Below are 14,808 nucleotides of genomic sequence, written 5' to 3'. Positions count from 1 at the left end.
AAGCCTAATAAAAAAAATCAGCTTTATTGGTTAGAATGCTTTTTTATAAAATTTTAAGTATTAAAAGCCGGTCGCGTAAATATTATTAATCTTAATATTTAACTAAAATGAGTTTTAAAATGACACCAAATGGCTGTTTAGTAATTAAATCTCATTATTCAAATATCTTCAACAATGCTGTCTCGAGGTCTTTTCAAAAACCTGTGTTAAAATCTGTTTTTTCACCGTATTTATTCACGGATTTTAATGACGCTGCGCAAGGTAAGCATAATAAATAACCTTGCTGTACACAAATCCTTTTAAATTTACCTTCATGCTTGAGCAACAAATTTTGTTCAAAATAACTAAAAATGTGTTTTTAAATGTATTTTAAGATAAATATAATCTAAACGTGACAGGTACCATTAAGAAAGTAGTTTACTAACAATGTAATGTAATTTGTTTCACTTAACAAAAATAATGTAATATGCTTTATATTTTCTATATTACAACTGTCCCAATGATATAGGTACAAATGCATAGTACAGGAAGAGGCCTCTCCCATAAATCTTGAAAATTAGTCTTCTTGTGTGAGCGATTTTAGATACTTATTTTTTAAAGAGATAGTCTTTTACGTTTCGATTGCCATCAGTGATCTTTTGCTGATTAGCTTTTGGTTATTCATTACTATTGTTTGCTTTGGAAACCATTCACGCGGAATGCGGTGAAATAGAATTGTAATATTGACACCACATTGATTATATATAAGTATAACTATGCAGTCATCGATCATCATCAGCAAATCGTACTTACCTAGTTTTACCGTGCCACCGTCATGTTCGTGATGCTGGGTGACGGTAAATTCGTGAATAATTGACGCTCTTTTCAGCGCCACTGGTGAGTTTTTGAAAGGTTTTTGTTTTTTGGGTCCCGCGGTGTAAAAGCGGGACAAGGAAACCTTACAGTTTTTGTAGTAACAAAGGATCTCTACCGGGTTTTTCTCCCATCTAAAAAATGTCTCCTATACCTATATTTGACTGTATTTAAAATAAATTATTTTACACTATGCAAGAAATAAAGCACCTGAAGATTAATAGAGAAACGTAGACAGCAGTTATTTTTAGACACAATTTCTATTTTAAAACCCGTATAAAACTATAAAGAGTAGATAATTTGATCGTGACGTCACATGCTAGTGTTTCATATTAATTCAATAGTAGCAAATCGTTTTGATACTTCGAAAAAAGAAACTAGTAGTCAAATACCCTAATATGATTGTCCTAGCATCGTATGAGTTACTTCTTTTTCACTACACTAGCTCGTAAAAGCTCTCTTTATTATTCAAAAACTGATGACAAAATGTTATTTTGTTGGCTGGTGGAATTGCCTTTTAGGTGAAGGTTTTTAATAATAAATATTTAATAGCGTTCATTAGGATTTGATTCATAGTCAGATGTTCCTCGGATTGGTGTGGTGAAAAATCTTGTGTTTCACTCTATAGCAAGGAACTTTGCCCCCTTGTGAAACAAATTACTATTCTCTTTATATTCATTGTTATAAATTACTTTACGTCTTAATTAGTACTATTAGTTATTCTGTGTTAATATGTTATTTCTCTACGCAAAACCCTTTACGAGTAGTTTACAATCACCCTTGACAGTTTTCTCGACATTTCCGCGCGAGGCATATCGATAGATTGCCAATATACATTCTCTAGGGAGGTGCGTTTTGTTGATAAATTTGTAGGTATTTTATCTTCGTCTTGTTTATACTTGTCAAGGGAATGGATTGACAGCAAGTATTTTGGAGTGTGCGTAGGGTCTGATATGTATTTACCGGTTTAGATAGGTATGTATCGTCCTCATCAAAGCTTAAAATAAGTACTTACATACACTTACTGAATACATTTACTTATTGAATATCGATGGCATTTCATGTCACGATGTTGAAATTTTGTTTTTTTTTTGTTGTTTATAAAAAAGAATTAAACGTGTTGACAGGAACCGATTTAATAATTTTCTACTTAATATATAATTCCACTTTATATGTTAGTACCTACAAGCTTTGTTAGTTTTAGAATAATAGGTACATTATATTACGCTTTACTAGCCTGCACGACTGTGGCTTATGTTACAGATATATTGAACATTTTTATGAGTTAAGGAGTCTTATATTAAATATGTATACACATTTTTTTTTGTCATAATTATAATTAAGCGATTTCGGTAGACTGTGCCCTCTTATTTTAATTAAGTATTTTTTAATAATATTTCTTAAAAAATACTTAATTAAAATAAGAGGGCACAGTCTACCGAAATCGCTTAATTATAATTATGACCAAAAAAAAAATTTGTATACATATTTAATATAAGACTCCTTAACTCATAAAAATGTTCAATATATCTGTATCAGCCATACGATTAAATAAAAATAATATTTCTTGCTTGTCCACTCGTTCGTCCTTCTACTATAAGTTTTAATAATTCCTTTGAAAATCTGTTCAAGGTATTCGGTAAGATGCACTTCCACACTTTATGCCCGTATACATTATTTGTTTTTGCAACTTCAAATGTCGGAACGGAAGGTTCGCTAAGTTATGTAATCGTGCGGGTCATGTTTTTTTCTTAATTCTGTTATATGATTATAGGTACTATAGCTATCAACCTTTTCAAACACAGTTAACACTTTGCAGTATTTGAATAGATTTTCAGTTAGGTATCATTGAATTTATATTTGATTTTTGTAGATACAATCGTTTTAAGTAGACGTAATTGTAAGTTGTAAATGTTGTTTAGATATGTTTTATATGTTCTTCCATAGCTTTTTAAACCGTAACTTATGACTGAGACTGACTGAACTTTTTGTACCGAGACTAACTGAAACACATTTGTATTTTTGATTTTTAATGGTTTTTTTATTTTTGACATTTGTATATATAACTATATTTTATTTTTTAATGTGCGATTTTGTTATTTGATTTAGGGTGTTGTGTATTTTTAATTCTATTTGTATTGTAATTTTTGACATGTGTTTTTTGACATTAAAGATTGATTGATTGATTGAGCATAACACGTTCGTTTTTTCCGTGAAAATACGATTGTAAAGGAATATTCACTACATCTGTACTAGCTATTGTTACTAAACTAATATATCGACATTTGACTAGTCGCCTACATCACTAAAGTTTCACTGAGTCCAATTTTTACTGCAAAGTGCCTGTTGGGAGTGCGACCGGCGCCGATAGGCTCAGAGAGCTAATAGGCCAACTATGCCTTTGCCTTTTAGGCCATTTACACTATGACACATGGAGAAGCTGCGGCAACGAATTTTATAAATCCTGCCGCGAGCGGACGTGTAGTAGTGTTTAAAAGCGCGGCATTTTGGCATTGGTTTATTCCCGGACGTCTCTCATCTCCGCTCACCTCTGCCACAGTGAAAAGGCAGCCTTACTTTTGAATGAAAGACTGGAAACACCTTTTTAATAAATAATCAATTGTACACGTGGTTCTGTGTAGAAGTACATTCAAAATGTTACCTTTTCGAAGTAAAAAACAATACTGCACTGTTTTAATGATACCAAATCAATTTTATCAAAGATAGATATAACTCCGTAATAGATGGATACAGTCTAAGGAAAAAACGTGCCTCGAAAATCAAGAAAATTTGACTCTCGTTCAGGGGGCGCTACTAGTTTTGGCCTACAGTCGTATAGATGGCGTTGACGGTTTCGTTTGTTATTTAACAATTTTAACGCATATCAGTGAAAGAACATGGGTCAAAATCATAAAAATAATTAATGCAAATAAAAAAAATCATTTATCTATATTTAAATACATTCTATCGTATTTTTATAAATCTTCATTTTTAGTTTTAAAGTGTATCGACAGATGGCAGTGAATTTACTGGGGTTACAAAATTTACTATGACAGTACCGCTCTAGTATAAGTTACTCTATGATTTTATGAATGGATATCATTCGTAATATGTCCATGCACTGTTGCAACTCGCTGTAGATATGTTGATATTACGAGTATCGTAATCGGAAAACCGATTTATGTAATGCGTCATTTATTTCGCCTTTATAATGTAACCGCATTAAAATTGGCAGTGGAACCGCAATAAATTATAATCGGATGATGATAATGGTATCCGACTGTATCTCAAAAGGAACATAGGGCTCTCAGAAGGGATTTCCATTCCTCACGGTCCAGCGCGGCCTCTTCCAGCTCCGCATAGCCGAGGCCAACTCGCTGGCCGAATATTACAGGGTTCTATGTTTCACTTTTATCGAACTGAAATTTGAACATTATCATAGTGACGTTAAGTCGATTTTCAACTATCTCGAAAATGTAACGTAGAACCTTGTAATATTGAGCCAGCGAACTGACGCAGCTTCCTTTTCCACTGTGCGCCTCCAGGCCCCTATTTCGCTACGGCTATAATTGTCAGTGGCATGTGTCGAGCGACAATTGTTAAACGACAGGTGACTTAGGTAATAATAATTCTAGACTATAATTCTACATATGTCATATTTTGTGACAATTGTCGCACCTGTCACCGATGTGAAATTGAGGCCAGGTGGTACGTGGGCGACATTGACCCCTTTTTCCGGAAAATTTCCAAGTCAGCTCTTGCTATGATAGGTGGTCGTTTAGCCTTCGTAAAACATGTCCTATCCAGCGCCATTTCCGCATTTCCTTAGCTAAGGGGTTTTGTCCAGTGAATTCCCATAATTTAGTATAATTGGAGATGGTCCGTGGCCAGTAGACTTCTACGATTCGCCGCAAACACTTATTTACAAACACCTGAAGTCTACTGGTTATGTCGTCCTGTGTAATAAATCAATTTATAAGTACTGAAATACAATTTAAAATTAAATAAATAACTACCTAAACTTAAACTAACCTAAAACATAAAACCAAATCATAAAAAAAATGCCCCGTCCAACAGGTCGGCCTGCGGCATAGACCCCATTACGCCGGCGGCGTTACCTCTCTGTACCGCTAGGGCGATACGCTGAGAGGTACGCACCGGCCCTACGGTCCCCTGTGGAATCGACCAGCCGTGCCGACAAAGCTCTCATAAATGTCTTCATGTCGGATGACCAAGGACCCAGAGTCTCTATTGCGAGCGCCGCAAACTCATAGTCGTTAACTAAGGTCGAGTATTTGCGGCGCTTGAGAATCTGGGCCTGGTCAGCCGCAGCGCCATTTATAAGTTAAAAACATAGCATTATATTTGACGTTCTTAAAATTCGTGTTATTGAGGTTCGTAAACATTACTCATGTTCATTTTGCGGTGCAACTACATTTTCAACATACACGTTTTAAGATAAAGCGTTATCAATTAACAGCGACACAAGTTCCTCAAAACTGTGACATGTTTAAAATGGAATGCATCATCTATATTTAACTACGCTTGGGGCTTTACAATATTACAATGTATTTCAGGTACATGAAATGAATGCTACATTTTCAGAAATCATCAGAAATTATCGCATTTATTTCTGATAAACATAAAAATAAATAAAAACATAAAAATAAATAACGAAATGGTCCCGCCTCAGCATAATGCTAGCCCAAAAGTCAGCGCTCATCTTACTACGTTTTAAATACTACATACATAATGTACAGTCGCCATTAGACATATCAGAGCGGCAAAGGTGGAGGAAATTTACACTTTTAATTTGTCTGTGCTTTTATTGTCTAGTGAATAATGTGTTGCCACTGATACCAATTTGTAAGTATATTATGATGTATGATCATGATGGTGATAAATGAAAATGTCAAGATGTTTTAGAGAATGGGATAGCCATGTGGTAGCCATGTCTGATTTAAGCTGTGGATCTAGAACACAAAGTACTATTTATTTATTCGCTCCATTCTGATCATAAGTACTGAGAGCATAAAAACATTCATTACTATATGGACTTTGTTTCAGTCTGTATATCGTATCTCTATCAGAAAACATGACTTGATCATTCTCATCAAAAATAAGACCGTAAGCGTCATCTATTTTAGCGACCCTTTTAACTGCATAATCGGGTTTATCTTCAATGTATATACCATCGTTTCCACAGAAATATACATCACCGAAACCATCTTCAACTATTTGTCGAACTACAAAATTGTCAGCAAGAAATATAGAAGTATATGATGGATGCTCGATTTTGTATAAAGCAGTTTTGTTAGCTATATAAATATCGTTTTGTCTGGAGATGTAAAAAATATCAACTTCGAAATGGTATGCTTCTGCTACTTTCACAAATCCTGAATCCATGTAAACGTATAACTTCTGCTCTGGATAACGGATGTAGTAAAAGTTCTTCCTGATGAATAATGACCATATAGATTTTCCTTCTTCACCGAAAAATTCTGCTGTTCTTGTTACAAAGTTGTATTTGTAAATACCGTCATGGCCACCTAGATAAACATCGTCATTTCCTTGATCGTAACCAATAGCAAACCCTCCTGGGATCCCATGGACATCTGTGCATCTTCCAGAGTCAACAGAGCAGGAAGTAATGGTAAAATCTGTGATGTTAGTCCCATTTTGAACGGTATTACTAAAAAACATCATCCCAGAGAACTTGTGAAGGAAAAGGTTACAAGGCTTCTGGAAGTTCTTGACGAATGGAACCTTGTCGAAGTAGACGCCCCGGAATATGACGCCATCGCATTTGATGAACTCTCCGCTCGCGACGCCGAAGATACTCAGCAGCAATAAGAAATTCATTTTGTATTTCTAGTTTGCCAGCGTCTGAAATAGATATTGGATTAAAACAGACGATGTCATATAATATTAATACTTTCAGCGGAGTGCTTGAAAGATTTTCATTTGAATTTTATGAACTCCCAGCTTATTTGAATATTGTATGGTTATATAAATTTCTGCTTTGAGCTTGCAAGAATGGTTTTGAACTGGAGACTGCTTGAACAGGAAATTGTTTGGTAAAATGCTTATGAAGGATATAACATTTACATATAAATTGTTACCTAAATATATGAAATGTTAACTCTGTTCATATTATATTATAATCGTGGAACGAAATTTTCAAAATTAGATAAATATGCTTGGATTCCTTGGCAAAAAAATAACCAACTGAAATTATTTTAGTAAAACCTGCACAAATAACCCAAAAATGAATTTTTAAACCACCACCACCACCCACTTCTTCCGTCTTCTATTCGAATTTTGAACTGGTTATAACCCTTACAAAGGCGTTTTTAGTTCCTCTTCAACTCGCTGAAGGATAATTTTTTAGCGCATGTTTAAGTGGTTGGAAAACGTCTATGCACTTAGCAGTAATGGAGAAACAGAATTCAGGCAACCTTAAAGCAACTCTATTTCCTTAGCAATAGGAATGATTTTGTCGTGATAAAGGTACTATGTATAAATTCTTAACAGTAATTCCAGAAAAAGGAAGGTCTGAGTTTCGAAGCTTGAAATATTAAATTTTGTTAGTTTCTGTGTTTGAACTTAACCACTTTACTTAATGATACACGAAGCAAGTGCGTTTCAAATTTTGTATTTTTTTAATACATCAAATAAATAGCTAATTATTAACTTGACAAATAACATTTAAACTTTGAAATGAGAAAAAAAATGCTGCCTCATTCAATAATCGAATGCCATTTCCAATTTGTTAAAATAAATGATTTCGTTAGTAAACATATACCTAGCTTTACTAGGTAAATGTACTGCAAGGAAAATATGCATTTGGGAAAACAGTCTAACAAATCGTATTAAATTGTCAAGTGAAGTGCTCCAATACAAATACGAGTAGTAGTAAGGTGCAGTGCAGGGGCCCATTTCTTAAACGATATTAGTAATATTATTAATATTATAAGTCATGTGACGAGAAAGGTATTAAGAATGAATGTGGAGGGAAGTACGAGGAGAGGAAAACCGAGGAAAAGGTGGATGGACTGTGTGAAAGATGATATGAAACTAACGCAAGTGAATGATGAGATGACGGGTGACAGAGATGTATGGAAGAAAAAGACATGCTGCGCCGACCCCAAGTGAATGGGACAAGGGCAAGCGAATGATGATTATTAGTGTGTTGCCATGGTAACCTATACGATTTGACAGTTCGTGGACTAATAATATTAGTCTATACCATTCGAGAAATGGACCCCAGTAGTCAGTGAACACTGATCAAATTCTTACCTGCTGAGGCCAAAGAATCCAAAGATTAAAATTATTAGTTTCGAACCAAATAAACAGTTGTTTAATTTTATTTCGTAATCCTTAAAATATTACTCTTGTTTTTATACAGGTGTCTTTCTCACGAGTTTTTACGTAAAACTGATTTATTCAACGTACGATATTGAGCTGTTTGTTTATTAAATGCATGTTGTGTCATGATTTATTTACAAACAATTTATGTTTAGTATTGGTAAGAATTTATTTGTTTTTTAAAACAATTCATAACATGAAAAGGCGAGAGAAAGATCAACTTTCATATTTAAAACGTCTCATCATCTTCCTCGCGTTATCCCGGCATTTTGCCACGGCTCATGGGAGCATGGAGTCCGCTTGACAACTAATCCTAAGAATTGACGTAGGCACTAGTTTTTACGAAAGCGATTGCCATCTGACCTTCCAACCCAGAGGGGGAAACTAGGCCTTGTTAGGATTAGTCCGGTTTCCTCACGATGTTTTCCTTCACCGAAAAGCGATTGGTATAAATATCAAATGATATTTCGTACATAAGTTCCGAAAAACTCATTGGTACGAGCCGGGGGTTTGAACCCGTGACCTCCGGATTGAAAGTCGCACGCTCTTACCGCTAGGCCACCAGCGCTTCATATTTAAAACGTCTAACAACTAGAATATTTTATTAAATATTTTGATTTGTGATTAATGATTATTTAAGTCCATATAGGCACAAACGTATTTTTGACGGCTTCCTAGCTTAGTCAGTAGTGACTTATAAAACTAATTTAACATCAGTTAGTTTTAGTAGTTATCAAGGGGTCACAATTCTGAAACGGTTAACTATTCAGGATTTTCGTAAGGTTATCCTATAGATAGGTTAGGTTAGGTTTGTTTTATGGCAATCCTGAAAATTTACGCGTTTCTGAGAAAACACAAATTATGACTAACGAAAATGCGGACTAACAATACATTATGACTTAAAACTTTATGGGAAACAATAGAGACCCGGTTGGCAAACATGACCAATGAATTGATCAGTTTTGTGGTTGCACGACACAGATTACTGTCGACTAGGTGAAGACAATTGAAGACAATAATTAGTGATCATCACATACAGAATTGCGAGTAAATTCCCACTAGTTACCACCAAAGCGAGTTGATGGTAACAACTGGAAATTCTTTTTTCTCAGTTGTTACTACTAAAGTAATAATGGGGTTGGCCGGTCCAAGTGTTTAGCAGATGGCGCCAGCATAGCTTGCCCTGTCAATCCCTAGAATTGTGTCAAAGTTTTGTTTTTTTAATGCCCTGGATGCCAGCCCTTTAAGCCAAATCTCATAGAAAAAGGGGCAAGCTATGATGGCGCCATCTCTGCAAACCTTTGACAGTTGCCAACACCATTGAAATGTTCAAAACCAATAAAATACCTAGATAAATATGAAGTGGGAATGTTTTACTCAACAGGTGATTCAGTAAATTATTAGTGTGTAAAAATAATTGTTACTGATTTGCGTTTCTTTTATATATAAATCGACTAGAGTATCCCAGCCCTCTCGCGCGTGAGCGGAGGCCTGGGCTATAACCGCGAAAATCGAAGTTCGCAAATTGCTGGCATTTTTTTCTGTCACTCTAATTACGCCTTCATTGGAGTAAAAGAGAAAGATCCCCGCAATTTGCGAATTTCGGTTTTCGCGGTAGCCATCCTGTGTCCAGCAATATGGGACGTAAGTAGGCTGAATTATTATGGTAGTAAGGCTCACGGAGTAGGGTGATTTGGCGCATTATTTGGTAACACCCCTAATTCGGTGATACAAGTTTTGAAGCATGACACCGAGGAAAGCTAGTGAATTAGGGCCTTTTAAATGGGCCTCACGGCAAAGCCGCCGAAGCCGTGAAGCTGTTAGGTCCCATTTAAAAGGTCTTAATTCACCTAGCTTTCCTGGGTGTCATGCTCCAAAACTTGTATCACCGAATTAGGAGTGTCACCAAATTAATAAGCGAGTTTACCCTAGTTCTCTACGAAAAATTTTCCTCCTACAATAGAGGGGAGAATTAAATCTTCTCGAGGCAGAGGTGTAAGGTTAGAGCCAGTGTTGCTTTATTTGACGTTCAGCGCAGTGTAATATGCCTACTTGAATAATAAACTATCTTTATCTTATCGAAAATATCAGCGCAAAAATGCTTGATGACGATAATGCTGAGTCTATCAGAGGTAGTCTATGCTAGAGGCGCTTTAATTACAGATACCACTGGTTATATTGGTATGCGGTCGTAGGAGTCAACTATACAGGGTGAGTCCATAGCATTACGCATTACACTTTTAGTATAAAATAGCTAGTGGTATAGCCAAGGGATCTGAAGAGCAAAATTTTAACAGAATTAGGTATATTTAACAACAAAACTTCCGTCACTCATGTATTTAACATAACGGACGTATTTTTTGTATGTAACGCAAGCTCCTGATGATACTCCTCGGTACGGAGTGAAACTTGTCGAGCGTTTTTCAACTTAAAATACGTGAGTGACCCGTTATTAACATATTTAATAGAATTAGGTATACTTTCAGAGATATCGATGCAAAACATTACAACACGCGATCGCCAAATGTTCTGTCTCAAGTTCCGCGCGACGCGCCATATATTTTCTCCCCTTCTTATTTCCTGGCTTTACGCCCCCTCTTAAGGCATTATTCATTTACCAGCCAACCTACAGGCCAAACACAAAATCATAGATTGTACAATGTTGGTGGTATAAACTAATTTAAAGCTTATTCATAAACGTTTATGGGCCTGATTTAGTTAAATTATGTTTCATCCCTTTTTTTACAAATATATAAGTCAAAAGGATAGATAAAGACAAACGATTCATAGCTAATTCAGGTCAGTAACGCGTTTATGAATAACGCCATAAACATCTCACAAAAGCAACAATCTCATCAGTATCTGTATGCGACTCCAATATCACGCTCTCGGTTATTTGAAAACTTGCATTTACGATTAAATATGCTAATTCCAACCTAACAGCTACTACGTGTGCAAAAATGGTACAAAGGACAAGCTAAAAGCGTGAAAAATCTGCGAAATCGACGCCACACACGTTCGCAGCTTCGCGCCGTGATTCGCGCATGAATGTGGAGAGCCCTCTAATTGCGTATGCAGCTGTAATGTTCAGCCAAGGGGTCTCTATTGTTTGTCATAATTATTGAAAGTCAGAATGTAATGATTGTCATATTATCATTGGTCATAATTTGGTTTTTCTCAGAAACGCGTAACTTTTCAGGATTGTCATAAAACAAACCTTTTTTTTTTATAGAGGGGGAATGCGTTACGCATACCACCCAGGCACAGGGACGGGCCTGGGATGGTTATGTGGGACTCCCATACAGGCTAATGGGACCCATGGTTTACCCACTAAACCCCCTCTGTTGCCGCCTCACTGCTATACGGCGAGGTCCCAGGAACGCCGAAGTACTCTTCCGCAACCTCGCCAGCGGCCGTCCGGACTCGGACCCGGCTCTTGGGGAAATTACCCCTTCACCTCAATGGGCGCCTTGTTTGCGCCCGCCCACGCAGAGATTTGTGCCCGCCCACGCAGGGAGTCATAAAACAAACCTAACCTAACCTATCTATAGGATAACCCGAGGAAAATCCTGAAAAGTTAACGGTTTCAGAATTATGACTAATGATAATATGACAATCATTACATTATGACTTTCAATAATTATGTCAAACAAAGGGACCCCTCAGCCAAGGTATGGTCGGACCGGACCGATACAGTGTTATGAGTACGATGCTTATTTTATATAAATGTGCCATTTTCAACCAAAAGGGTACTTATTGTCGCTTGTCAGTAAGGCGCTATTTCCATATAGCTTCAATTAGAAATCAACCTAATCGACAAGCGACAATGTGGTACCTTTTGATTGAAAACGCCACAAATAATCTTAATTTAATTTAGCAGACATGAATCCATATGTCATCTATCTCATTAGCTCTTAGCTTGCATTCTGCACCTTTTGGTGTGTTAATCTTATGACAGGATAGGTAGGTAGCAAAACACATGCATTGCATCTATGTTATGCAGCCATATTAGTTGAGTAAAATAAGCTAAAAAGCAACAGTCGTACCATACTCAGATAAAGACAGTTTATTCTTCAGGTAGGCATATTACAATGCGATTCTGAACGTCAAATGCTGAAACCAAGACATTTTCGACTCGTATCTTCGTTAATAGATAAACCTACATTAATATGTCAAATGCAGCTGCAACGAACAACATCATAAATTCCTAACCCGGATTTGAATTACGAATGCACAAATTTCGCTCATCAGCAAATCCGCTCCATCTCGTAGTTCGTACCACAGACTAATTGCTTTGAAAGGTAGTTAGTAGCATTAGCATTTCATACAGAATTCTAAATTAGAGGAAGCGGCGATAAAGACGACATTATGCCATGGAGACTATATAAAGGAGCCAAATCTCTATGTATGAAAAGTGTCCATCAAAAAACAGTATATAGGCGGCGCCACCGTACACCGAAATACTACCAAAAACAACCTACGTAATTTGGTCGGGTTATTTGTTGCCTTATATGGTTCATGTTATACTCATGTCCCAGAGCCTAACTAGCGCCACCGGAGAGATTAGGAACTATTATTTAAAGCTGAAAGCGGTCACTTTTGCAACAATTCTGCCATAAGAGATTGCGATCCTTTCTATACCATCCATAATTATGCGATTCACACCCTGTACCTATATGTTGACAGTTGCAGTTACTAATTAGTGCTATTTATTACCTATCTGAATGTTCCCAGAAACTGTAAATTTATCGATACATATGAAACGTTACAAGCAAAATATACATACAATATCAGTTCTGTATCTATATCAGTTTATAATACCAATAAAGGAATTTTCTTCCGCAAAGGATTCAGCTGTAAAATATAGTTACCATCTTATGTCCTATGGTAATAGAGGATATTACTGCAATGTTCTGCCACCAGAGTGCAGCACTAGCCTTTTTAGTAAACCATAGAGTAACTTATACATACTGTACCTTGACTACAAGTTTTCAGAGATAATAAAATATGACATTGATGCATCAAGGCGGTTTGTTTACAGAGGACCTACCGGGAAACGCGAATCTGAAATTTCGCTATCTGCCTCTTTATCGCTCGAATATGCAAGTGACAGAGATGTTAGATAACGAAATTTCGATTTTCTTGTTTCGCGATAGACCCTCAGATTGTGGTAGTAGCGCCACCTACGCAGTTTCGCGCAATATTCCCTATTGTAAGAGGGTGTAAGGTTAAAATTCTTTACAGATTTTATATCCACATGGTCTCCGGGCACTTGCGAACGGGACCCGATGTCGGACCCATGACTCTTGCAAGGGTTGTTCGCCGGGCATTTCAAGTCCGATGTCATTATTGGCAGACAATTACATATTTTTTAGGGTTCCGTAGCCAAAGGGACGGGACCCTATTACTGACTCCTCTGTCCGTCTGTCTGTCACCAGGCGGTATCTCATGAACCGTGATAGCTAGACAGTTGAAATTTTCACAGATGATGTATTTCTGTTGCCGGTATAACAACTAATACTAAAAAGTACGGAACCCTCGATGGGCGAGTCCGACTCGCACTTGGCCGGTTTTTTACCAATTTTTGGGCGTCCTTGATTAAAATGTTAGCCCCCCTCTTAACGCTGTAGTTGTCAGTAAATAAGAACAAAAACAACTATACTCATCCTTTTCATTCGGCTGCTAGTGCTAGTGTAAGACAAAGATAGTATGATTTTCTCTGTCTATGTTTGAAAAGAGACAGTCCTTTGACAAACTATATATCCGAATTTCAACTTTAAAATCATTAAAGTGAAAGGCACAATCTAAACTGTTGACAATTGGAATAGAAACAATAAATAAAGCCTTACAGAAAAAAAAAACTACAATTAACTAAACTAAAACTACTATAAAACCAAAGATGGATATAACTCCGTAATAGATAGATACAATCTAAGGAAAAAACGTGCCTCGAAAATCAAGAAAATTTGATTCTCGTTCAGAGGGCGCTACTAGTTTTGGCCTACAGTCGTATAGATGGCGTTGACGGTTTCGTTTGTTATTTAACAATTTTAACGCATATCAGTGAAAGAACATGGGTCAAAACCAAAAAAATAATTAATGCAAATAAAAAAAATCATTTATCTATATTTAAACCATGAATAAGCGGGCATCCCGCTCGTTTCTTCCCAGAACGTGCAGAATGTGGAATGAGTTGCCTCCTGAGGTATTTCCTTTGTGCTACGACATGGGATTCTTCAAGAAGCGGGTATTTAGGGTTCTCAAGGGTCGGCAATGCTTAAGTGGCTCCTGTGATGTTGCTTACGTCCATGGGCGACGATGACTGCTTCCCATCAGGCGGCTCGTCTGCTCGTTTGCTGAATATCACATAAAAAAAAAAAAAAACATTCTATCGTATTTTTATAAATCTTCATTTTTAGTTTTAAAGTGTGTCGACAGATGGCAGTGAATTTACTGGGGTTACAAAATTTACTATGACAGTACCGCTCTAGTATAAGTTACTCTATGATAAAACTAAAAATCTAAATCTAAAATGGGCCCCCGTGGCATGGTGCCGAGGATGCTGGCAGCATTTCCGCGCTGGATCGC

General features: G+C 36.6%; 2 protein-coding genes across 2 annotated transcripts in view; one reads left to right on the top strand and one right to left on the bottom strand.

The window, feature by feature from the left end:
* The window catches only part of LOC134750580 (alpha-2C adrenergic receptor), a 661,861-nt gene that overhangs the window by 575,960 nt on the left and 71,093 nt on the right, over positions 1 to 14,808 (top strand). The gene's annotated exons all lie outside the window — the stretch shown is intronic.
* On the bottom strand, positions 5,845 to 6,968 carry LOC134750738 (ommochrome-binding protein-like). Its single transcript, XM_063685979.1, has one exon. It carries the CDS (start codon positions 6,712 to 6,714, stop codon positions 5,845 to 5,847), a length of 870 nt encoding a protein of 289 aa, XP_063542049.1. The 5' UTR covers positions 6,715 to 6,968.

The sequence above is a fragment of the Cydia strobilella genome, chromosome 20 (assembly GCF_947568885.1).
Source record: "Cydia strobilella chromosome 20, ilCydStro3.1, whole genome shotgun sequence".
NCBI classification, from domain to species: Eukaryota; Metazoa; Arthropoda; class Insecta; order Lepidoptera; family Tortricidae; genus Cydia; species Cydia strobilella.
Note: the sequence above shows the minus strand (reverse complement) of the source record. Positions and strands in the feature narration are given on the sequence as shown.